Raw genomic sequence first — 25,911 nt, 5'->3', positions numbered from 1 at the left:
CCCCTCAAGCCCCCTGGAGCCATTTAATGCCAGCCTCGACAGTCTTTTATCTCCAGAGCCCTCTTCTTTGAAACCCAGTCCCATGCAATAAAGCACGATTATTTCATGCAACACAGCTCAGTCGATGCTCATAGTTCCAAGTATCCCCGTTTCCTGGACACAGCTCAACTGGGAAGGCCTGGTGGGAAGGAACATGCACAGCACAGCGACATGGGGTGTCCACCACCAAACACAGAGGAGGAAGGGGGCTGCAAAGCTACAGTAGCTAGAGGAGGGCTAGCTTTCCTGGTGTCAGTTCACAAAAAGCCTCCGGCCTCTGTGGTTCACTTGTTTGACCTGGCATTTGCCCTTGGCTGTGAGATGACTTTTCATTCAATGTAAGTCAGATTAATTCCCAAGCTTGTGAAATCAAGGCTTAATCTTTCCCTCCACGGCAGTCCTTGCCTCAAAACCAGTCCTAGGCTTTTGCCGTTTAATTTTTGTCAAGTGACTGGATAGTTCTGAGTTTCCTCCCACTTTGCAAACTCCACAGAAGCGTTTGACCAGTAAGTTAAGATCCACAGGGACACTGACTGTGAGCTAAGCCTTCAGACATGCAAAGCGCACAGCCCTGGAAAACAGCAGCATCTGGGACAGGAGGCTCCCATCACTTCTCTTGAGGATGGTGTGGGTTTTACAAATCAAACACACAAAGAAATCCAGCGGTGGCCCAGGTTGGACACACTGCCTGGGAGGCAGGGTTGAGTGAGGACCTGGACCAGGGAGCCACCTGTGCCTACAGCTTGCAGACACTTAGTTCACACCAGCTCAGGCCACTCACGTTTTGCTTACCTGCTCATGGTTGCTCTCCCACCATTCCCCATACTCCCTTTGGGGGTGAAACACTCTATTTCCGACTTGTGCTGGGCCAGTCTCCTGTCTTTGTACCTGGTGAGCATGAACAAGGGCAGGAGCAAACAGAAAGATGTGATTGTGGGATTCACTGGCCAGGCTGAGGGAGAGCAGGGCTCTCGAGGGCGGCCCCGCGGCTGAACGGGGCCCCTGCTTTCATTGCGGTGGCTGACTGGTGACGCTGGAGATAGTTGTGATGGTATGTGGATCATACTGCGTGACAATTTTGTTACTTCTTTGTGGTTCTTTGAACCACATGTGGTCTACCCTTTTAAATTGCCTGTTGATCATATTTAATAATCTATGGTAAAAGGAGCATAATTCATAGCATCTAAGGAAAAGATGAATGTTGGTAAACTAGAATTTATTTAATGTTTACCATGTGTTAGCCGTGATGCTGGCATTTGACCTAAATGCAGTCCTGGCAGCAACTCGTGGCAGAGCCTCTGTTATTATTATATCCATTTTACCAAAGCAGAAACCTGAGATTATAAGGATTGAGCAGACTGATCCAGGATTTGAACACAGGAAGCTAAATTCAGAACCTGCACTTTTAGCTGTTATAATGTGTTGCCTCCTAGTTTAAAAAGTCATCCGTATCATTAATGAACCTTCACTGAGTAGTGCTATGTCTGTCTGTTATATTGGAAACTGGTGGTGCTAAAAGAGAAAAGAGATGTTCCTTTGATGTAGGAGGTTTATATAACCGTTAAACTGACGTGTAACACTCAGCACTGAGCTGCCTGCATTGTGGAGGGTGCCTCAAACAGCTTTTACCTCAGAGCTGGCAATTCAGCACTCCTGGAAGATATTAGAAGTTTCAACTAAAATATGTGATTTCCAACATGTGCCAGCTACGTGGTGCATCAAGATGAGCCCTTGTATTTGTATGCCAGTTTTCAGAGCCTACATGCTTTCACGGAAATCATCTCCTTTTTATTCATCAGTTTAAGCCTGTGGGGGTATTTAAAGAGCCACTGTGATCCCCATTAAAACAGACTTACTTGACTAACTTGACCGGAATCGCAAGTCTACCTAGTAGAGCGGACTCGTCCGTAGAGCTTGTAAGGGTCCAAGACTCTTAAGATTTATTGTGATTATTATGCTTTCCCTCCTAAATCAGGAGCCTGATCTGGCGCCATGTCATCCATGTTCCTGACATTCAGCAGGTAGTGATAGACTGTCTTTCAGAAGACTTGTTTGCCCTCGATATAGTCACTTTTTAGGAAAGTTTCTTTTCCTTCTGTTTCAATATTAATATTAAATAAAACAAAAAGCAATAAAATTATAATCGCTATTTGTCCTAGGATAAAGGCCTCCTTCATGACTTTGTTTTCTTCTAAGATGTTAAAAGTCTTTAGCATCTGAGTGAAAGTGAAATGGCTTTTTAAGTGAAGCAAAATGGACTACTGTCTTCGGCAGATGTTAGCTGAGCATCTGTTAAATTCTAGACATTGGGCTTTGTCCTGGGGATAGAGAGATAATATCCCACAGGCGTTGCCTCATAGAGCTCGCCGTCTCTTGGGAGAAGGAAGGCGAGAAGGCAGTATGCACTCAGTAACTTTAGGTCTAGGCCATAAAGAAGAGAGGAAAAGAGCTTAAAGACCAGATTGAGCAGCCTTTACTGCACCAAAGAAAACACCTCTGAAGAGGATCCCTTGTGAAGTACCAGTCATCACATTGCAGTAGAAAACATGTTGTATTTATTTGTGAATTGAGTTATACTGCCAGGACATGGCTTTAGAGATTAAGAGAATGTTAATAGAATAATAGAATTATTCATGGTTCCTTACAAAGTGGTCCTTGAAGTATTTTTTAATATCTTCTGTTAGGCTAATTTCCAGTTAATTTAAATGTTTTAATAGATAATTCAGGACATCTGCACTTCCTGTTCAGAAACTTCTGTCTCTGTTTGTCTGTCTCGCTTATGTACACACACACAGACACACGCACGCACGCTGCCAAGTGCCCCTGCTTATGAAACAGATCCTAAACATTCTATTCTCTCATAACCCATTCTCTTTTGGTAAAAAATTTTATAAATAATATAAAAATACAAGTCCCAAATTAATTCTAGTAAAGCAAGAGATACATTAGACTTATTTGGAACTTCCAAATAGTTCTTGTTTTCAGAGTGAGGTGCATTTACAGACTGTCACTTACAGACTGGGAAGCTCATCTTTGCTATCAGATGGGACCCTCCCTCTTCCTGTCTATAACTGTAATTACAGCTGAAGTATGTTTACCAGATGCCTAAATAGACCACATTTTCATTCATTCACTTATGCATTATTCCATTCAACAATAATGTACAGTTTAAAGTAGCTAATAATGCTTTTATAGTCTCTGCTGCAGCTGCATAATTCTGTTTGGGCTTATTTAAAAAATAAAAAACATCAACTAAAAATAGTTGAAGCTCTTCAGAATGTATAATTAATGAAATGTCAGTGAAATTTATTTCTCTTATGTAATGAGTTCGTATATATTTTAGGTACCTACTAAAAGCTAGGTACACACACATATCCACATGTATCCACACACGTGCACATACTTGTGAGGACTGTTTTAAGTGCTTTACAAATATTGACTCACTTTTCAAATAAAGTGCTTTGTAATTATTTTCAAGGTCACAATAAAAATAATAACTATATATATCTGTAAATACCTTAATCACTTTGTTATACACAAGAGACTGACACGTTGTAAATCAACTATACTTCCATTTTAGAAAGTCCTAATGTGCTGCAATTCATTGGGTCGCAAAGAGTCGGACACGACTGAGCGACTGAACTGAACTGAACTGAGAAAAGAAATAACGATAACAGAATACTGAGTGTGCCAAGTTCTTTTTCCTGTATTATCCTCAGTTCTTAAAACTACCCTGAAGCGTGGGTGCTATTATCATCCTAAAGAGGCAGGCACTGAGGGTGGACATAAGTAAACCCAGGCTCACATGGTTTATGTGTGGGGAACTCAGGTTGAGAATTTGTGCCTCTGATCCTAAGTTCATCTTATTTCCATTCAACTTCCATGTAAGTAACAATGTCAATAATTTTAGAAACAAGACTATGACTTATTATGGACTGTGAAGAAAGCTGAGCGCTGAAGAACTGATGCTTTCGAACTGTGGTGTTGCAGAAGACTCTTAAGAGTCCCTTGGGCTGCAAGGAGATCCAACCAGTCCATCCTAAAGGAGATCAGTCCTGGGTGTTCATTGGAAGGACTGATGCTGAAGCTGAAACTCCAATACTTTGGCCACCTCATGCGAAGAGTTGACTCACTGGAAAAGACTCTGATGCTGGGAGGGATTGGGGACAGGAGGAGAAGGGGATGACAGAGGATGAGATGGCTGGATGGCATCACGGACTCGATGGACTTGAGTCTGAGTGAGCTCCGGGAGTTGGTGATGGACAGGGAGGCCTGGCGTTCTGCGATTCATGGGGTCGCAAAGAGTCAAACACGACTGAGCGACTGAACTGAACTGAACTGATGACTTACTAACTTTAAATCGTGTTCCCTTGTTTGGGTTTAATTTACAGCATTCCTATTTACTGAATACTCTATGTGCAAGGTACTGTGATAAGGAGCATGTGGGTAACTCATTGGTATGTCCACAATCTGGAGTGGGATGATGAACTGTAAACAGATAATTTTTAAAGAAAGTAAGAAGTTTTATTGTAGAAACATTCAAGAAGGACTCTTAACCCATACTAGGAGGGCTGGGAAAACTTCAGCAAGATATCCTATGGTACATCGTCAAAGATGAGAAGGAATACAGTATGAAGAGACAGGTAAGCAGGCAGAAAATAAAAATCAAGCACAAACACATGAGAGTCTTAGCAGCATGGTGTGGCTGGGGAAACAGTGCTCCCCCCCATCCCCCGCCAACTGCGATGGTGGTTTAACTGCCAAGACCTGTCCAGTTCTTTGTGACCCTCTGGACTGAAGCCCGCCAGGCTCCTCTGTCCATGGGATTTCCCAAGCAAGAATCCTGGAGTGGATTGCCATCTCCTTCTCTGGGGATGTTCCCAACCCAGGGATCGAACCTGCGCTGGCAGGCAGATTCTTTACCACTGAGCCAGTCAAGTGTAAAATAAGGCAAAGTAAAATGCAAGGTGTGGATGGAGCAGGATATAAAATGTAGCTTATGGATGAATTTGTACTGTAATGTTGTGAGATTCCTCTGTGAGATCTTAAGGCTAAGGAAAAAAAACATGGAGTTGACATTTAGATAAAATACTGTGGACTTGAGATAGACTTGAGATAGACTCATTCTACCGCAATAGTCATGTGAGAGATGATGAGATAATTCCTTGGGGTAGTGATGGTATGGAGAAAGAGTAGATAACAGCTTCAAGAACATATGGGAAGTAAAATTAGTAGGGTTATTGATGAATTTGGGCTTCCCTTGTGGCTCAGCTGGTAAAGAAATCACCTGCAATGCGGGAGACCTGTGTTCAATCCCTGGGTTGGGAATTTCCCTTAGAGAAGGGACAGGCTACCCACTCCAGTATTCTGGCCTGGAGAATTCCATGGACTGTATGGTCCAAGGGGGCACAAAGAGTTGGACACGACTGAGTGACTTTCACTTTCACTTTTCATTGATAAAGAGAGAAGTGTAGAATGCTACCTCAGTTACTGCCTTGCGTGGTGCACTTAACTAAGTTAAGAAAATATAGGAGAGGGTATATATTTGGAGGAAGAAATAAAAAGCTTCATTGTGGAATATGGGGCTGGTGGAACATATGATTAGATACATTTAGTAGGCACGTGGATTTAAGAATCCAGAAGTTAGGGGATTCTTACATAGTTGGGAGCCATCAGCATACAGATGATTGTAAATACCATGAGGATGGTTGAAAGTACCCACAGAAAGCAGATAAACTATGGGATGGTCGAGGGAAGGGAATTACATACTCAGTCTACCTGTTCAAAAACTTCTGTTAACACTGTTTATGTAAGCATTCCTGATAAACACTTTTTGAGTACCTGCTATATGTTAGATGCTGAATTCAGGTTTCTTCAATCTGCTATTTTTTTTTTTCTTAATACTCTTTAGACTTGTAGATCTGTGCTCAGTATAGCTTTGACACTGGTTTCTATGCCATCTCTGGTATGAATAACTGTCATAGTTTTTAAATATTTAAGAATGAATTGTTCTGAAATTAGCTTTAGTTACCTTCTGTAAAGATTTTTTATTTTTGTTCCTTTTGTTTCTCCTTTGTTCAGAAAGCTCTAGTTCCTCTTAGTTCTACAAGAGACCATGTTTATCTGGTGATAAAATTAAAAAATAAAATAATAAAATTTAAAAATACAGGGGCAGTCACTCAGGAATGGATAATAAATGTAATTTGCCCAAAATGATTTGAATAAAAATTCCTTTTCTTTATTTCCTTTTCCCTATTTCTATCAGTGTCTACTAGACATTGGAAATTTTTAGAAATCTACTAGACATATTGAAATTTCTGTACAAGGCTATGTGGTTCAAAATGGGTAAATGAATGCAGAATGAGATCAAAGATTAGAATAAAATGAATATATTCAAGCAAAAGTGTGTATATTTGGTGAAATAGCAGATATTGTGGAGATGATACCTAAAGCTAGGAGGAAAAGAGAGTTTGATATTAGAAATAACTATTACCTATGTGAGGGAGATTCAGGTAATACATTTATCAAAAGTAGAGTGACTAAAATGATGATTCTAATTCACTAGAAGTTAATCATTACAACTGAGAAATGAGCCTATGATGATAGTTTGCCCTTTGTTGTTGTTTTGTTGCTCAAAAGTCATGCCTGACTCTTTGTGACCCTCCAGGCTCCCCTGTCCTTGGAATTCTCCAGGCAGGAATACTGGAGTGGGTTGCCACTTCCTTCTCCAGGGGATCTTCCTGACCCAGGGATTGAACCTGTGTCTCCTGCATTGGCAGACGGATTCTTTACCACTGAGTCACATGGGAAGCCCTAGTTTGCCCTTTATATAGCCATTAAAGTAACTCAAAATGGTAGCAGAGCTTGGAGTAGACAGAAATTCTTTACCCAGAAGTTGGCAGTAGATGGTACTTTTAAACAAAGTTGAAGGATAGACGGATAACTAGATGTCAGAAGCCTCAAAGAAGGCGGTTTTTCACTTTTGCATTTCTACACGACGTGTGGAATGTGTCTGGAGGCAGTATGGAGTTGCTAACTCCCAGCTGTGTGCGTTGAGGAACGTGTGATGCTGAAGGATAAGTAACCTTCTGTGAAAGGCCTATAGGGGGAGGCATGTCAGATCCACCTTCATCTTCAGTTTCTTCACCAAACACACCATTTATTGTATTTTCTTTAACTCTCAAACCACACTAGGTATCATTCAGTTTAGTGAAATCCACAGGGACATAGTTTATCTGATGTGTAGAAACCACGGTACACGTATTTTACTTTATTCTATCATCCTTTAAAATATCTAAAGGAATCCAATGTAGTCTATCTTAGAAGTCAGTGAAAGGATCCAAGCTATTAATAATTCATTTATTTGATGTATATTTTCCACCCACCCACTGGAACTCTTTTCCTGATGATATTGTGTAGTGGAAATGTTTTTTGAGTCCTCTTCATTAACACTTAGCGGTTCTCCTGGGTTTCCTTACCCTACTGCTCTCCACCCAGGTGCCCTTTCCCAATAAAATCTCTTGCTTTGTCAGCACATGTGTCTCCTCGGACAGTTCATTTCCGAGTGTTAGACAAGAGCCCAGTTTCGGGCCCTGGAAGGGGTCTGCCTTCCTGCAGCAAATGGCGATTCTGGCGGGGACTCTTCTTTGCTGAGACTGACATCCTGACCACTTGGGGTACTCAGGGGCCAGCTTGCCTGCCACTGGACCAGACCCAGTGGCCGCAACTGGGACCCTTTTGTCCCTGGTCTCCTCCTGACGCGGACAACTGGCCGGAGTGCCCCGACCGGTAAGGAACAAGAGACTTTATTGACCTCTCTCCTCTTCTCTCTCTCTTTCCTCTCCTTAACCCTTCCTATCCTTCCCTGTTTTTCTAGTCCCCCGGTCCTGGACACAGGAATCTGGTCGAAGGGCCCTCAGCCTGAGCTGAGGATTGGAGACTGATCACCTCCTCTTGGCAGAGAACTCGAATTCTGGTTCTGGTCTGGTCTGATTTCTGGTAGGGCCGAGTTCCAGTCCTCCCTTCTCTGGAGGCCCAGGGAAAAGTCCCATAACGCCTGGGTATCTGTAGGTGGCAGGAAACGTCTGTAAGGCCACCCCTTTCGCCCCCCTCTCCCGCCTCCTCCCCCTTCTTCTTTCAACCTGGCTTCCTTTCCTCCCTTGAAATCTTTGATGTTAGTACTTGGATCTGAAGTTCTGTGTCTCTATAGGAGGTTTTCTGAGAGACTGTATTCTTGTATTTAAGGGCTTCCCTGGTGGCGCAGAGGTTAAAGCGTCTGCCTGCAATGTGGGAGACCTGGGTTCTATCCCTGGGTTGGGAAGATCCCCTGGAGAAGGAAGTGGCTACCCACTCCAGTATTGTTGCCTGGAGAATCCCATAGACGGAGGAGCTTGGTGGGCTATCGTCCACGGGTCGCAAAGAGTTGGAGACGACTGAGTGACTTCACTTTCACTTTCATTGACACTAACACCTTTTAATTACATTAGCATTTTCTACTGGAAAGTATTTGTTCCATGAAAACATCTGGCATCCCTTAATTAAGTTGTTGTTCACTTGCTCAGTGGTATCTGACTCTTGGTGACCACACGGACAGCAGCACACCAGGCTTCCCTGTGCTTCACCATCTCCCAGAGATTGCTCAAACTCATGTCCATTGAGTCAGTGATGCCATCCAACCACCTCATCCCCTGTCGCCCCCTTCTCCTCCTGCCCTCAGTCTTCCTCAGCATCAGGGTCTTTTCCAATGAGTCGGCTCTTTGCATCAGGTGGCCAAAGTATTGGGGTTCAGCATCAGTCCTTCCAGTGACTATTCAGGACTGATTTCCTTTAGGATGGACTGGTTTGATCTCCTTGCAGTCCAAGGGACTTTCAAGAACCTTCTCCAGCACCACAATTCGAAAGCATCCATTTTTTAGTGCTCAGGCTTCCTTATGGTCAACTCTCACATCCATACAAGACTACCGGAAAAACCATAACTTTGACTATATGGACATTTGTCGGAGAAGTGATGGCTCTGCTTTTCAATACACTGTCTAGGATTTCTATAGCTTTGCTTCCAAGGAGCGTCTTTTAATTTCATGGCTGCAGTCACTCTCTGCAGTGATTTTGGAGCCCAGGAAAGTGAAGTCTCACACTGTTTCCGTTGTTTCCCCCATCTATTTGCCATGAAACGATGGGACCAGATGCCATGATATTAGTTTTCTGAATGTTGAGTTTTAAGCCAGCTTTGTCACTGTCCTCTTTCACTTTCATCAAGAGGCTCTTTAATTCCTTTTTTCACCTTCTGCCATTAGGATGGTTTCATTTGTATATCTGAGGTTATTGATAGTCCTTCCAGCAGTCTTGATTCCAGCTTGTGCTTCATCCAGCCTGGCATTTCTCATGATGTACTCTGCATAGAAGTTACATAAGCAGGGTGACAATATACAGCCTTAATGTACTCCTTTCCCAATTTTGATCCAGCCCATTGTTTCATGTTATGTTCTAATTGTTGCTTCTTGACCTTCATACAGGTTTCTTGGGAGACAGATAAGGTGTTCAGGTATTCCTATCTCTTGAAGAATTTTCTGCAGTTTGTTGTGATCCACACAGTCAAAGGCTTTAGCGTAGTCAATGAAGCAGAAGTAGATGTTTTTCTGGAATTCTCTTGCTTTTTTGATGATCCAGTGGATGTTGGCAATTGGATCTCTGGTTCCTCTGCCTTTTCTAAATTCAGTTTGTACATCTGGAATTTTCCAGTTCACACACTGTTGATGCCTAGCTTGGAGGATTTTGAGCATGACCTTGCTAGCATGTGAAATGAACCAATTGTATGGTAGTCTGAACATTCTTTGGCCTTATCTTTCTTTGGGAGTGGAATGAAAACTGACCTTTTCTAGTCCTGTGGCCAACTGCTGAGTTTTCCAAATTTGCTGGCATATTGAGTATAGCACTTTAATAGCATCATCTTTTAGAATTTGAAATAACTCAGCTGGGGAATTCCATCTCATCCACTAGCTTTGTTAATAATAATGCTTCCTAAGGCCCTGACTTCATATTCCAGGATATCTGGCTCTAGATGAGTGATTACACCATCATGATTATCTGGGTTGTGAAGATCTTTTTTTGTATAGTTCTTCTGTGTATTGTTGCCACCTCTTCTTAACATCTTCTGCTTCTGTCAGGTCCAGACCATTTCTGTCCTTTATTGTGCCCATCTTGCATGAAATGTTCCCTTGGTGTCTCTGATTTTCTTGAAGAGATCTCTAGTCTTTTCCTACTGTTTTTCTCTATTTCTTTGCGTTGATCACTTAGGAAGGCTTTCTTATCTCTCCCTGCTATTCTCTGGAACTCTGCATTCAGTTGGGTATATCTGTTCCTTTTTCCTTTGCCTTTAGCTTCTCTTCTTTCTCAGCTCTTTGTAAGGCCTCCTCAGACAGCCATTTTGCCTTGTTGCATTTCTTTATTCGGGGGATGCTTTTGATCACTGCCTCCTGTACAATGTTATGAACGTCCATCCATAGTTCTTTAGGCACTCTTATCTATCAGATCTAATCCCTTGAATCTATTTGTCACTTCCTCTGGATAAGCAGATGATATTTGATTTAGGTCATACCTGAATTGCCTGAAACTCCAATACTTTGGCCACCTCATGGGAAGAATTGACTCATTGGAAAAGACTCTGATGCTGGGAGGGATTGGGGGCAGGAGGAAAAGGGGACGACAGAGGATGAGATGGCTGGATGGCATCACTGACTCGATGGACGTGAGTCTGAGTGAACTCCGGGAGTCGGTGATGGACAGGGAGGCCTGGCGTGCTGCAATTCATGGGGTCGCAAAGAGTCAGACACGACTGAATGACTGAACCGAGCTGAACTGAATTGCCTAGTGGTTTACTCTACTTTCTTCAACTTAAATCTGAATTTTGCAATAAATAGATGATTATTTGAGCCACAGTCAGCTCAGCTCTAGGCCTTAATGTTGAGTGGTTTGCTTTGGAAACGAACCAAGATCATTCTGTTGTTTTTGTGATTGCACCCAAGTACTGCATTTCAGACTCTTGTTGACTGTGAGGCTATTCTGTTTCTTCTAAGGGCTTGCCCACAGTATTAGATATAATGGCCATCTGAATTAAATTTCCCCATTCCCATCCATTTTATTTCACTGATTTCTAAAATGTCCATGTTCACTCTTGCTATCTCCTATTCGACCAGTTGCATTTAACCACTTCCTTAATAATAGTTTCCAAATGTCTTTAATCCAAAGAAAAGACTTAAAGCTTATTTTCCTGTCTTATACACACACACCTGAAAAACAGGATGTGCATGTTTTAGGGATAAACTGTTTAACCATCTGTTGGTCTGTTTATGTATAAGATTGCTTTTTGAAGCACATACCTTATTTTAAATGATGCACAAACTGAAGACATTAATAAAGTTAAAAAGTCAGTGAAAGGATCATGGAAAATATTGGAAATTTCATGTACGTTTTCTGTGTAAATTCAATATGAAATGGACATCAGTGGAGCAGGAGAGGAGCACTGTACAGTTAGTGTGTAGGAGGGTGTTCTTTAAGGAAATCTCTCATTTAAATGATCATAAATGCATCCCATTTATAACGTAAATTTAAATCTTATTTTTATTCATCTATTTTCTCTTATTCAGGATAGACATATATATGAGCTGTGCAAAATGATATGAGAGAAAAGAGTCTTTTTGGCCAATAAAGTACAGAAAAGATAAGAATTATTGAAGTAGTTATAGAACAAATCACTTCGAATGTCAGAAAACCCAAGAAATGATTTTCACGCCAAAATTGCTGTCAAGAAGGCATAGTTTTGAGGCTAAGATTAAGTATAAACCTGGAAAACTGGAGAATTAAAAAAAAATGATCAGAGCGAGTAAACCTTGTGAATGGGTATGCGGATGAATGAATGAATAAAATGGAAAGGCAACTTGAGGGGCTGTCAGATCTCCAAGGGCTGTGCTGATGCTGTTCGTTTTGCTTGGTTTTTTTTTTTTTTTTTTTTTTTCCAGTAAATGGAAACTGCAGCAATTTTGTAGACTTATGTTAAGAGACCAAGGAAGAGAGGACAAATGAAAGATGTTTGGGAAAAGAGAATAACTAATATAGTGTTTTGAGATAATTACAGAAAAAAAGGAGGAAAGAACACACTGTTTTCACTTATAATTCATCATTAACCAGTTTGCGTATACCACAGGCTTCGTTTTCAAAACATACCCAGAATCTGGCCATTTTTAACCACCTCCTCTATTTACTACTCTAGTCCAAGCCACCATCACTTTTATTACGAAAATTACAATAGCTTCCCAAACTGGCCCCGCTTCTGTCCTTACTAACCCCTCCTCTTACTCAACCCAAGCCCAACCCAATCTCTACACAGCAACCAGCATAATCCTTTCAAAACAAAATTATTTTTATATTACTTCTCTGTTGAAAGCTCTCAACTTGTTACCCATCTCCCCGAGTAAAATCTAAATTTATTACAATGGTTTACAAAGTTCTATACAGTCTTCTCCATCCCCTGTTATTTCTCTGCTCCCATAACTTACTTTTTCCTCCCTTCTTGCTCACTTTCTTCTCCTTGAAGACCCTGGGCATCCTCCCACCGAAGGGCCTTTGCTATGGCCATTTCCTCAGCTTTCAGGGCTTTTCTCGCAAATATCCTGAGAGAGGATCTCTCTTAAATCTTTTCTCAAATGTTACTGTTTCAATATAGCCTGCCATGACTACTCAGTTTAAAAATGCAACTGTGACCTTGCTCTTCCCGCTCTTCCTACCATTTCCTGCTTTTCTCTTATCCAGCATAATTTATATTTTTACTTATTTGTTTTATTTACTGTCTGTTTTTCCCAGCAGACTCTTCAAAAGCATGTGAACTCTGTGAAGTCATGAATCTTAGACTGTTTTCTTCACTGCCATCCTCCAAGCACTGGGACATTGCTGAGCTTATTCCAGGTGATTATGTTTGTTCAATGAATGCATGCGTACATGAATGAATGAATGAATGAAGGGAGAATCATGTTAAGGGAAAATGTTCAGCTGGGGAGGAGGGAAAAGTAGCAAGTTCATAAGAAATGACATTAGGTCTCTCAGAGTTGGAGTGATAATAGGAGTAGAGTGGTTGAAATTGGAGGTTTGTGAAAGTATGGGTGGAAAAGTGAAAGAGAACCTTGGGCAGGAAGCTTATGGAGTAAGCAAGGATGTAGGGAGAATGATTGTCAGGTGAAACACAGAAGATTGTGTAACAGATCCTCATTTTAAAAAATATTTTCGTCTCTCTTTCACATAATCCCATTCTTCACACCAAGCTGTTCCATTCTTGCATTCGGGTTAGACTGAGATGATAATGGTAACCGACGTTACTTGTCATTGTCAGCCAGTGATCATGAGAAGGGGATATTCTGGAGATTTCTAATGATTTTTTTAGTCTTATCAATAAGACACTGGAAAACATGGCCCCTTTTGCTGGGGACGGTTGTTTGGATGTTATATCTGACAATGTTACAATATGCTGTAAGGTGAGAGAAGTGAAGCCAACTTTCCAAAAAATGGCAGCATGGAAGATTAAATGAATGTAGGTCCTAGACAGTGTCTCTGAGCCACTGAATTAGCCTCTTGAACCTCAGAGCTTTCTTTAGGTGAGGTTAGTTTCCTTATGATGTAAGTGTGAATTATATTTTAGATACTCTGATGCCAGCACCCTCCTGCCGCTTACCTTGTTTCCTTACTTTTTCTACCAAGGCTCAGTTCAAAATTTCTAAGGTTGTTTACGACATTTGTTTATGTTAAGGTATTTATTAAGGAGTCTGTTTATATGTATTTATGAAAATCCTAAAGAAGCAAGTTACTACCAAATACTTTAGTCTTACCTAATCATTTGTTCAGTTCCGTTCAGTCACTCAATCATGTCCAGCTCTTTGCGACTCCATGAATTGCAGTACGCCAGGCTTCCCTGTCCATCACCAACTCCCAAAGTTTACTCAAACTCATGTTCATCGAGTCAGTGATGCCACCCAGCCATCTCATCCTCTGTCGTCCCCTTCTCCTCCTACCCCCAGTCCCTCCCAGCATCAGGGTCTTTTCCAATGAGTCAACTCTTCGCATGAGGTGGCCAAAGTACTGGAGTTTTAGCATTAGCATCCGTCCTTCCAGTGAACACCCAGGACTGATCTCCTTTAGGATGGACTGGTTGGACCTCCTTGCAGTCCAAGGGACTCTCAAGAGTCTTCTCCAACACCACAGTTCAAAAGCATCAATTCTTTGGTGCTCAGCTTTCTTCACAGTCCAACTCTCACATCCGTACATGACCACTGGAAAAACCATAGCCTTGACTAGACGGATCTTTGTTGGCAAAGTAATGTCTCTGCTTTGTAATAGTCTTTTAAATATTGTTCCTTTTTATACATATTATTGTATATAAAAAGTATGAAAGTCTTCATAGAGTTATATTTGTATAGAAAATGAAAGCGGGAGATAGACTGAGTAAAAAGATGTATTGTGATCTCAATAATCCAGATTCGGAAAATGCCTAAACAGTTGGCCCTTGTAACCATGGTACAAACACCACTGTTCACTTATCAGAAGCTATGCTAATTACAGTTATGACCAGTACAATATCGTGATTTATAAGATTTCAGATCACCAAAATGTGTGTTTCATATATATTTGGTCTTCCTCCACTATTCCTGGCTCACAGCTCTAAAACCTCTTGGAATTTCCTAAGTACTGAGAGGGATAATTGTGTCTTCTGTGATGTTAATGAGGTGACTTTTGAAACTCAGCTAAGGATGGGGCTTGGTTGCCAGTGGATCCAACCATGTGATTAGAGGGTTAGAACTTCCAATCCCACCCTTTTGACCTCCAGGGAGGGAAAAGGGCCAGAGATTGATTTTGATTGCCAGTGGTTAGTGATTTAATCCATCAGGCCTATGTGATGAAGCCTCCATAAAAATCCAAAGGATGGGTGTGCAAACTTTGGTGTCTCGTAGAGATGATGGGAGAACACAGAGCCTGGAGAGGGAATGGAATCTCTGTGTCTCTGACCGCATACCTTGCTCTTTGCATCTCTTCTGTCTGGCTGTTCTGAGTTCTGTCCTTGTACAGTAAATTAGTGATCTAGTAAGTACAGTGTTTCTCTGAGTCCTGTGAGGCACTCGAGCAAATTTATCCAGGCGAGGAGGAGGTCATGTGGACCTCTGGTTTACAGCCAGTCAGAGAGAAACACAGATAACAGCTTGGACTTGGGACTGGCCCTTACATCCATGACTGGAGGTCATGGGCACCTCCAGTCTGTCATTGGTTGGTGATAGCTGTGAGGGGGAGGGCAGACTTGTGGGACTGAACCCTTAGCCTGTGGGACCTGATGTTATCTTCAGGTAGGTAGGGTTAGAATTGAGTTGAACTGTCAGACATCCAGTTGGTGTTCAAAGAATTGCTTGTTTGTGTGGGGGACCACCCCATAATTGGAACTGAGTCCAGAAACCCAAAATAACCAGTCACTAACTATGTATTCTGCAAGGAGATCCAACCAGTCCATTCTGAAGGAGATCAACCCTGGGATTTCTTCGGAGGGAATGATGCTAAAGCTGAAACTCCAGTAGTTTGGCAACCTCACGCGAAGAGTTGACTCATTGGAAAAGACTCTGATGTTGGGAGGGATTGGGGCTAGGAGAAGAAGGGGACAACAGAGGATGAGATGGCTGGATGGCATCACGGACTCGATGGATGTGAGTCTGAGTGAACTCCGGGAGTTGGTGATGGACAGGGAGGCCTGGCGTGCTGTGATTCATGGGGTCACAAAGAGTCGGACATGACTGAGCGACTGAACTGAACTATGTATTCATTGTTGAGTTCTCAAACTGTTCTAACTAGTGGAACTACACAAGTCCAAGAACTTACAAATACTTAGATAAAGTTTTTGGTCACATATGTTTGCAGAATTGGCATTGGCTGGCAGGTATTTTTCAAATATTTCCCCCAGTGACCTTTCAAGTCACTAGACTAGGAAAGTATCAGCAAACCCAAAATGAAGAAAACGAAGCTTCGTGTTTCTGTGTGCTTATCCCTTACTTGGGCAGTTACACATTTATGTAAAAGAGGGCTTGGCTTTACTCAGTGATGATTTTGGAATTCTTTTCCAAGTGTGAAAGTTGCTCAGTCATGTCCAGCTCTTCACGACCCCATGGAATAGTCCATGAGTTCTCCAGGCCAGAATACTGGAGCAGGTAGCCGTTCCCTTCTCTAGGAGATCTTCCCAACCCAGGGATCGAACCCAGGTTTCCGGAATTACAGGTGTATTCTTTACCAGCTGAGCCACCAGAGAAGCCCTTTTCCAGGTGCCGTCTTATTTGAGCCTGATTATACTAAGTTTAGGAGCCAGTTTTATTTCTCAGTTCTTTCACTTTGCCCCCCTGGCTTTGGACAGGATGTTTCTGCCTTCAGTTTTCAGTTTTAACTTTGGTCCAGTCGTGTTCCCCACTCCTCCTGTCTACAACCTTTATAACAACTCTGGGCACGTTCAACCCTCTTCCTATGTGGTCTCCTCAACCACCAGGCCAGACCTCAGCTTTTAGACTCCAGGCAAAGTTTGGATCAATCCTACAGATATACGCTAGGAGAGCTCTGTAGTGAACACCCGGAAACACAGTTTCTACTTCTATTTTATTTTGTAAGAATTTATTTATTTTAAAATTTTTATTGGAGTGTAGTTGCTTTATAATGTCATGTTACATTCTGCCGTACAGCATAGTGAATCAGCTATACATATCCATATATCCCCTCTTTTTTAGACTTTCTCACAGTTTTTAATTTTAAAATGAATGAGGCAGAGTGTAAAACTGCATTTTATTTTTCAAATTTATTGCCGTGTTACCTTTAGGATCATCCTGATTTTGGATCCTGACAGTGATAAAGTAAGGAGAGAAACTATGATATACATTTGAGTAGCATTTAAAATATTGCAGAAAGCTTCTCCTCTATCATCTAATTCTCTCAATAAACTAAAGTCATTATTATCCTCCTCCTTCAGATAAGGAATCTATGGCTCAGAAAGCTTCTCCAGTCTGGCCATGGCCCCATAAGTGGTAAGTCACAGAAATGGGGCTAGAAACCAGATGTCTCACCTCCAAATCTCATGCTCCTTATTAACACCTCACTTTCTTCATTTTATGCTGGGAAAAATGCCCTTATCTAAATAATTTGATAACCCATGTGAGGGACTGAAAAGGTCACACATGAGAGCAACAGTGTGTATTCAGTAGAGGGAGGTTTTGAGCACAATATAAACTTATTTTTCCAAAGGTCAGATTTGACTCCATAGTGGCCAGGCAGCATAAATCACCCTCCAGGGCCCCCGCCATCCCTCTGACAGGAGTTTGCAGACCCAGGACCTCGCAGAAGTCTTAAACCTGTGACAGAGGTTTCTCTGAGAAGAGTATCAGTGTCGCTGCAGGGGACGTTGTGTGACTGCAGAGACAGACAGGGGTGAGTGGGGAATACTGGAGAGAGCTGAAGCAAAAGCCTGAGCCATCCTTTCAGATTGCATTGATCAAAGGAGAATTTTAGACGTGAGTGGATGAGAGTTCTTATGAGTGAATCCCCTTTCACTCATAAGAGTGGCTTATGAGCCAAACCTGGCTCATTATCACCAAGTAGTACTGCAGAGTAATTCGCTACTTCACTCTCATCCCTCTGCCCTCTGTGAGCCGCTACAGAAGTAAATACTTTGGAGTACTTTACTACGTGTTCCGGCAGGTCTTGTGGTCTCCATCTGCAGAAAAGCAGCGTTTGCCCAGACTTGAAATGTCAGCTTGATCCATTCAGAGATTTCAGATCAAAAACAAAAATTGAGCATGATTAATAGACCCAGAGAAGAATGTCAGAATTGAATATGCGTTGCGAAAGTGCTTGAGAAGCTGCCAGGGGGCATATGGCTCAATCCTCTATTAAATAAAAGGAAGTAGAAGTTGACAGGTGGGGAAGCAATGCAGATAAGCACTTAAAATGAAAAGAATCGGCCATCTTGACCCAGTAATTCTATTTAGGGGAATTCATTCTAAAGAAATAACTCAACAGAAGCTCGAAGGCTTCTTTCAAAGACTTCTCTCTTCAGTGATATAGAAAATGGCAAAAACAATATGAAAGAAGAAGAAATAAACCACCGGAGAACAGTTTAATAAATTACAGCAATATTATGGAAATGTGTTAAATTTTGTATTGGGTAAAGCCTTTCATTGAACTTCCAGAGAGCTCCCAAAGGATGTATTTTAATCCCGCTTATGATGAGAACTTGTTTTCAGATATGAATCATCTTAAGTCACTGCCTTTCCATTGTGTACTTTCCTTCAAAGTTGCTACTTGTTTCGCAATCGGTAGAAACTCAGGAACACACAGATTTTAAAACTAATTCTAACGTGCTTTACAGGCTTACGCAACATCCTCAAGAGGGAGGACTTTGCAAGGAGGAGCAAAATGTTGACCAGAGGGAGGATCTCCTTAGGAGAACAGGGTCAGCCAGAAGAAACTCGCAGGAGCGTTAATTTAATATTGCTGGCTGCGATCTTCAGGGTGGGCTTCCCAGGTGGTGTTACTGGTAAAGAACCCACCTGCCAATGCAGGAGACATAAGAGACACAGGTTTAATCCCTGGGCCAGGAAGATCCCCTGCAGTAGGAAATGGCATCCCATGCCAGTACTCTTGCCTGGAAAATTCCATGGACAGAGGAGCCTAGTGGGCTACAGTTCACGGGGTCACAGAGAGCTGGACATGACTGAGTGACTGAGCACATCTTCGGGTTGAGGAATTTTTAGACTAAATTATTTATTCTTTCTAAAGACAGATGAGTAACTTTCAAGGAGGAATTTTTTTCTAACACTTTTGTGCATGGAAATTGGAAAAGCTTTGGAGTCAGACCAAGCTGGGTCATAATGACAGTGAGAGCCAATATTTACTGAGCGCTTGGAATAGGTCAGACGCAGTCTATACCCAGATTTTTACTGATTTAACCATTGCAGCAGCCCTTTGAGTTAGATACGCCTGTTACCCTTATTTTGCAAATGAGGAAGAACTAGAACACAGGGAGATTAAGGAGCTTGCCCAGGGTTACTAGACTGGTTAACCACGATGCATATTATCACTTAAATGCTGGTTATAGACACCAACTGGGTCATTTGTTGAGCTAGTCTGTCTTTTCACTTTAAGTGGCTTAAGGTGCTCAGGTAACTGTGCTGTGCTTCAAACCCTTTCACATTTTTCCTGATCTCCTGGCCTGAGCCACTGCCTTGTACTTTTTTGACCATTACTACCCTAAAAGAGGGGCTTCCCAGGTAGCACTAGTGGTAAAGAACCTGCCTGCCAATGCAGGAGATATAAGAGTCTCAGGTTCAATCCCTGGGTTGGAAAGATACCCTGGAGGAGGGTATGGCAACCCACTCCAGTATTCTGCTTGGAAAATCCCATGGACAGAGGACCCTGGTGAGCTACTGTCCATAGGATGGCAAAGAGTTGGGCATGACTGAAGCAACTTAGCATACACACGTGAACCCTAGAAGGTTGGAAGCCTGATCCCTTTTCAGCACTGATCTCAGTTGCAGTTTACCCTTAGCAACTTGGTTTTCTCCATCTGGGGTCTGTAGGAGCCCACACCTCAGGGTATCTCTGTGGAAGCAGATTGCTCTAAAGCTGATGAAGGATCAAGGCCCCTCACATACAGCATTCCCTTGCAAGGCCCTGTTCCTACTCGTGTATTCACATTTTTCAAACTTTTCCTTAAATAGAGTTCTGCCTCCCCCCAACCCCTACCCTCTGCCCCCAGAACTGCATGAACTAAGTCTCACAAATGCAGTGGAAGTAAAAAATAGATTCAAGGGATTAGATCTGACAGAGTCCATCATGTGAAATGCCAGGCTGGATGAAGCACAAGCTGGAATCAAGACTGCTGGGAGAAATATCAATAACCTCAGATATGCAGATGACACCACCCTTATGGCCCAAAGTAAAGAGGAACTAAAGCGTTTCTTGATGAAAGTGAAAGAGGAGAGTGAAAAAGTTGGCTTAAAACGCAACATTCAGAAAAGTAAGATCATGGCATCTGGTCCCATCACTTCATGGCAAATAGGTGGGGAAACAATGGAAACAGTGAGAGACTTTATTTTGGGGGGGGGCGCTCCAAAATCAATGCAGATGGTGACTGCAGCCATGAAATTAAAAGACGCTTTCTCCTTGGAAGAAAAGTTATGACCATTCTAGACAGCATATTAAAAAGCAGAGACATTACTGACAAAGGTCTGTCTAGTCAGAACTATGGGTTTTCCAGTAGTCATATATGGATGTGAGAGTTGTACTGTAAAGAAAGCTGAGTGCCATAGAATTGATGCTTTTGAACTGTGGTGTTGGAAAAGACTCTTGAGAGTCCCTTGGACTGCAGGGAGATCCAGCCAGTCAGTCCCAAAGGAAATCAGTCCTGAATGTTCATTGGAAGGATTTGATGCTGAAGCGAAAATTCCAATACTTTGGCCACCTGATGCGAAGATCTGACTCATTTGAAAAGGCCCTGATGCTGGGAAAGATTGAAAGCAGGAGGAGAAGGAGACAATAGAGGATGAGCTGGTTGGACGGCATCATCAACTTGATGGACATGAGTTTGAACAAGTTCCAGGAGTTGGTCATGGACAAGGAGGCCTGGCGTGCTGCAGTCCATGGGGGCACAAAGAGTCGGACACGACTGAGCAACTGAACTGATATGTATTCCTGTAGCTGATTTACTTTGCTATACAGTACAAATGAATACATTTTAACTAAAAAACAAACTCCTCCCTCTCACCCCTAAAAGACTTGCTGATGCTTTCTGAGTTATAATTTCTGTATTTGTAAAATGGAAATGTTGGAGATCAGGTGAAATTCTTGTAAAATTCTTGATCTTAGTAGATGCATATTAATGTTACTCTATCTGTCATTCTAGTAACTTCTGTGTCCAGGCAGGTTTTCCCCAGACAAGTCTGATATAGAATACTTTGTCTTGTTTTCTCCACATGTTCTCCCAATACTTATGAAACCATTGACCCTTCTGCTGGGTATGACGTGTATCATCTCCACTAAATCTTATGGTTTAACAAATCTTTGATTTGGTCCTGGTCCATGTGCTCCTGCACGCTCTAAGTTAGGCAGCTATGATTTAGGCTTGATTTGAAAATGATCTTGAGATGGATGAAGGTCTCTTTATTGTATCTCAGCCTATCACCCCTGTTAATCTTTGTTAGAACCTATTCTCCTCCTTCACACCCTCACTTCAAGTTATAGGTATTAGTTTGCTTATTAGTCTATGATCAGTGTTTCTCATTAGTCTGTAAACTTCATGGAACCAAAGGCACATCTGTTCTTTTCACAGACACCTGGCATAAAGCCAGGCATATAGGAGCAACTCCACAAATGCTTTTTTGCATGCAGGTAGCCGTGAAGATGGAAAAGGCAAGAACATGTGTCAGAGGTGAGGCCCTGCGATTTATCCAAGCGTGGCTCCATCTGCACGGGCTCTCGCCTTCTGTTGTGCACAGACGTTCACTGGTTCTTCGTATCTCAGCAGAGTTCTTCTGTTTATCACCCCCTTTCTTCCTTCACCTTGGTTGTTCCCCCCACATCCGCACATAAAATATCCTTTCTTCTCTTCCTCTGGCTTCTATGGAGGAACACATACAGTGTTTCCAAATATTGCAAAAAAAAAAAAAAAAATCTTAGGTCTCGTTTCACTCAGGTTTAAAGATTAGTTGGTTTTTGACAAGACCAAGATGAAGTAGTGGTGGTCAGGGGAGGCTGGGGAGTTCCCAGCCGCTGTAGGAATGTGGGCATGAGGATGGAAGAGGCACGCTTACCGTACAGTTACGGCGGCAGAGTGCGGACAGCGCCTGCAGAAAGGGAGGCGGTCTCTCTGCAAGTCCTCGGCCGGCTGAGGGCGCTCTTTCGTGAGCTTCCAGAGAACCATCTCTGCTCCGTGTCACCGCGCAAGATGCTAATCACAGGCCTATGGCCAGGGACTGCATGCCCACTTCCATTCTTCCCCCCGTTGTTTAATAGTATCATTTTAATAAAGCGAATTATGTTTCTTCTGGGTTTAGGATAATGTCTTATGGTTTATTACAATCACATGTAATTACAACAGAAGTATTTACTAATTTTGCCCTTTCTAAGCAGGTTCCTCATTGTCCATTGCCTAATATCACAAAAACTCTGATTGAGGTTGTTCTAATTTCATAATGGTAGATAAAGAAACATTACATAAAAACAGCACGATAAGGCCTTATCTGTAGAGTTTAGTCTCTTGTGTTTCTTAAGGACTTATGTACCAGATACTGAACTAGGAGTTGCATGGTGATCTAGAAATTCAGACAGAATGTAATAAAATAATTTATGCTATTATACAGCATCATTATACTACATTTATAACATACACATACTGCACATATATGCATACAAATACACATATCTCTATATAATCATATACAAATACACACGGATAGACAGATGTACAATATTTCTCCAAATTTTTCTAAATGCACTGGGCTTGTTTGCTTGAGATAGGCTATGAATGTATGTATGTACATGTGAGCGTCTGTGCTCAGTCATGTCCGATGCTTTGTGACCCCAAGGACTGGCAATTGAATGTACTGGCTTTGGGGTGAATCAGCATGGGTTGAGTTCCTAGCAATACCACTTACTTGCTATATGATTTTGCTTGACTTATATAGCTTTTCTTAAATTTCATCTTTGAATAATGAGCGCAGTGTTTCTTAACTCACAACATTGATGTTTTACATTGGATTTTAGCATTTATTTTCACAAAGACACTATAAAGTTGGTACTGTTGTCATCTGCAGTTTATAGATAAAGAAACTGAGTCACAAAGTAGTTAAATGACTTGCTCAGAGGTCAGAGGGGGCAAAGTCAGACACATATCTGGGCTGTTGAACTGTAATGCTTGTACTCTAGGGCATTAGATTAAAGAAAAATAACTGAAATTGCCAAAGGGATGACTACAAGAGAAAATAAACTCAATTAAAAGAATCAAGAAGAAGCCAAAGAATAAGAGGAAACATATGTGCCAGGCACTGTTAGGAGTTTTTAGACATTGTCTCAAACATCCTTACAACCCTGGGGTGGGTTGGTGATGACCTTTTAAAAAAGAGAACTACAGTTCACAACTACAGCTGATGAAAGCTGATACTGGAATTCAATCTAGGTCCTTCTGATTATAAATGATATACTGAGACATGTCTTGTGCATCTAGGTACATAGCATGGCTCTGTAGCTGGCATTAGGAAAATACGCTTCACAGGCTCTGAGCTCAAGGAGCTTAGCGTCTAATGGGGATGACAGACACGGGTGCTACAAGCAAGGAAACAACATTCACGGTGAAGGTAACAACACCCATCGTGTGGGTGGCTAGGATGGGAAAGATCCTAGAACTCAAATGGAAAGTGTCACGGCGGACCTTGAACTTCACCTGGACCGAGAGGCTGAAGCTTGGCACATCATGCACAATCACTGTGTGTTGACTGCCTAAGTGATCAGGAGAGCTAAGAGAAAAGACATAGCTCTTTTCCAGTTACCTTCCCCTCACACAGGACCTATTAGCTTTCCCCTTCCTCTCTAGAGAGAGGGCAGGAGGGGGTGGTCCTGCAGGGGCATGCTCGCTGCCTTGCCAGTTAATGCCAGGTCAGGGGCCACGTCTGTATCAGTGCCCTCAACAGTGGCTGGAGCCTGGCAGGGCTGCATGAAGAAATGTGCTGGATGAATGAATAAATGAAACACACACACACACACACACACACACACACACACACACACACACACACACACACACACACACACACACACACACACACACACACAGAGATGGATTCTTTCAGGGAAGACCTACAGAGATCAGAGAGGGGAAAAAGATCACAACCAGGATCCATACCATCATGTTATCCTTTCTTTGAGGTCTCTTCCTTGCCCTCTCTTCTCGAATTATTTCCTGTTCTGTGCCCCTGCAGTCCTCCTGCAAAGACTTAAACCTCCTCCAACCTCTGCTGACATTGTTGGCTTACATCCGTGGCTCTACTGAGAGGAGAGGCATTATCTAGAGGGAGGAAGCTGTCGTGTTCACCTTTATATCTCTAGTGCCTAAAATACCATCTAGCTCAGCAGACAACATGATGAATAATACATCCTCAGCAAATAGTGCCTATTTATTATTGCTGTTTGGGTGATAAACAGCACTGAGTGGAGAACGTTACATTCCTGTGATTGACTTCTGCCCAAGTCTCCTCCTGCTAACTTGTTTTTGTTGCCTGATATACAACTTACATTTTTCCACCTCTTGTATTACCGACTCCCTTTAATTCACTTCATTTTAATTTTGATTCCATGCTCCATAAAAGTGTGTATTGCTCCCTTGTGTCTCCTTCAGTGGAAGTGCCCACAAGCATCCCCTTTTAGGCCTTTCTGCCCCCTTCTGCAGGACTCTGCTGCCCTCTAGGGGGCCTTGCTCACCACATACGTCTCCAGACCCCATTTGCTCTGCGATTGACCATCCAGTCCTTGGTTGGGATTGCTGCCCTCATGGCAGGGCTGCCAGACCCCGAGGCTCCTTTACCTGCTTCTGCAGTCCCCAGTTTATAAACCTGTGGCTGTACAGTGTAATGGGCTTAGGAATATGAGCCTGGGGCATAAGCAAGCAAGGAAGCTGTCAAAAATTGAATCCCATCCCAAGAGGAGCTTTTGAGGTGGCAGCCACTGGGTCCCCTTGCTCTTGGTACCAACAGGATCCTCAGCGATGAGTATCCCACCTGTATCTTGAAGAAGTGAAGTGAAGTCACTTATTCGTGTCCCACTCTTTGTGACACCATGAACTGTAGTCTGTAGGCTCTTCTGTCCATGGCATTTTCCAGGCAAGAATACTGGAGTAGGTTGCCATTTCCTTCTCCAGGGGATCTTCCCAACCCATGCATCGAACCCAGGTCTCCTGCATCGCAGGCAGACTCCTTACTGGCTGAGCCACGAGGAAAGTATCTTGATAGTCTGCATATTATGTCAAAGTTTATTCTCTGGAATCCAGTATCTAGCTAATGAGAGTGTTCTACCTGGTAAGTGAATAATGATTTCCATCTTTGCTTGGGCCTCTGTGATATAAAGAACTTCCTCAAAGAATTGGGGCCTCAGTAGTTTTTCTGGTTAAACCAAACCAACATCTGGTTGCCATATCCAATGGTAATGACTCGTAACTCCATCTAATTTGACTTCTCTGTATCACTGGAACGATTGATCACTCTCGGATCATTCTTCCTACTTTTGTGTTATCAATTGTGTCTAGGTCCCAGATGTACGTAATACTAATATTCAGGAATTTTTTGTCTACTTATCAGACTTTCCTTTACCTAGTCTGGGCTCTTTATCTACAGGACCCTGCCCTTTGCTTTTCCAAACTGTACTTCAGACACCACACTGTCTAGTTTTGCAGGCCAGTTTTTCCAGCAGCTTCTTGGATGTGTTCACTTAGATGTCTCTTAGGATTCTCAAATTTAACAGTTCCAAAATGAAGCTCATTTTCCTTCCACCTTTCTCTCCTTGATCTTACCATTCTTGCTTCCAAATTTATGCTCATTTAGTCTGATTATCATCCAATGCAAATGATTCCCCAACCCTTTTATTTAAGTATCCATCCTGGACTTTTCTGACATAGTATTAATATTGACAAAACTTCAAGCTTCATTTTATCCTTTAAGATTTTCCTCTCCAAGTCCGAATTATATAGGTCCCAATCCCCCGATTTTGATACAAGTAAAAAGCCTAGGACTCATCTTTTTCTCTTTCCTTCACATACGCATAACGATGATT

At 42.3% G+C, this 25,911-nt stretch overlaps 1 protein-coding gene across 1 annotated transcript in view; it reads right to left on the bottom strand.

Moving 5' to 3' along the window:
- The window catches only part of GRM5 (glutamate metabotropic receptor 5), a 616,792-nt gene that overhangs the window by 17,144 nt on the left and 573,737 nt on the right, over positions 1 to 25,911 (bottom strand). Inside the window, exon 8 of the mRNA XM_052662217.1 lies at positions 832 to 927. Coding sequence (XP_052518177.1) covers positions 832 to 927 — 96 coding nt within the window. The remainder of the gene's footprint in view (positions 1 to 831; positions 928 to 25,911) is intronic.

This window comes from Budorcas taxicolor, chromosome 25, assembly GCF_023091745.1.
Source record: "Budorcas taxicolor isolate Tak-1 chromosome 25, Takin1.1, whole genome shotgun sequence".
In the NCBI taxonomy this organism is placed as follows: Eukaryota; Metazoa; Chordata; class Mammalia; order Artiodactyla; family Bovidae; genus Budorcas; species Budorcas taxicolor.
Note: the sequence above shows the minus strand (reverse complement) of the source record. Positions and strands in the feature narration are given on the sequence as shown.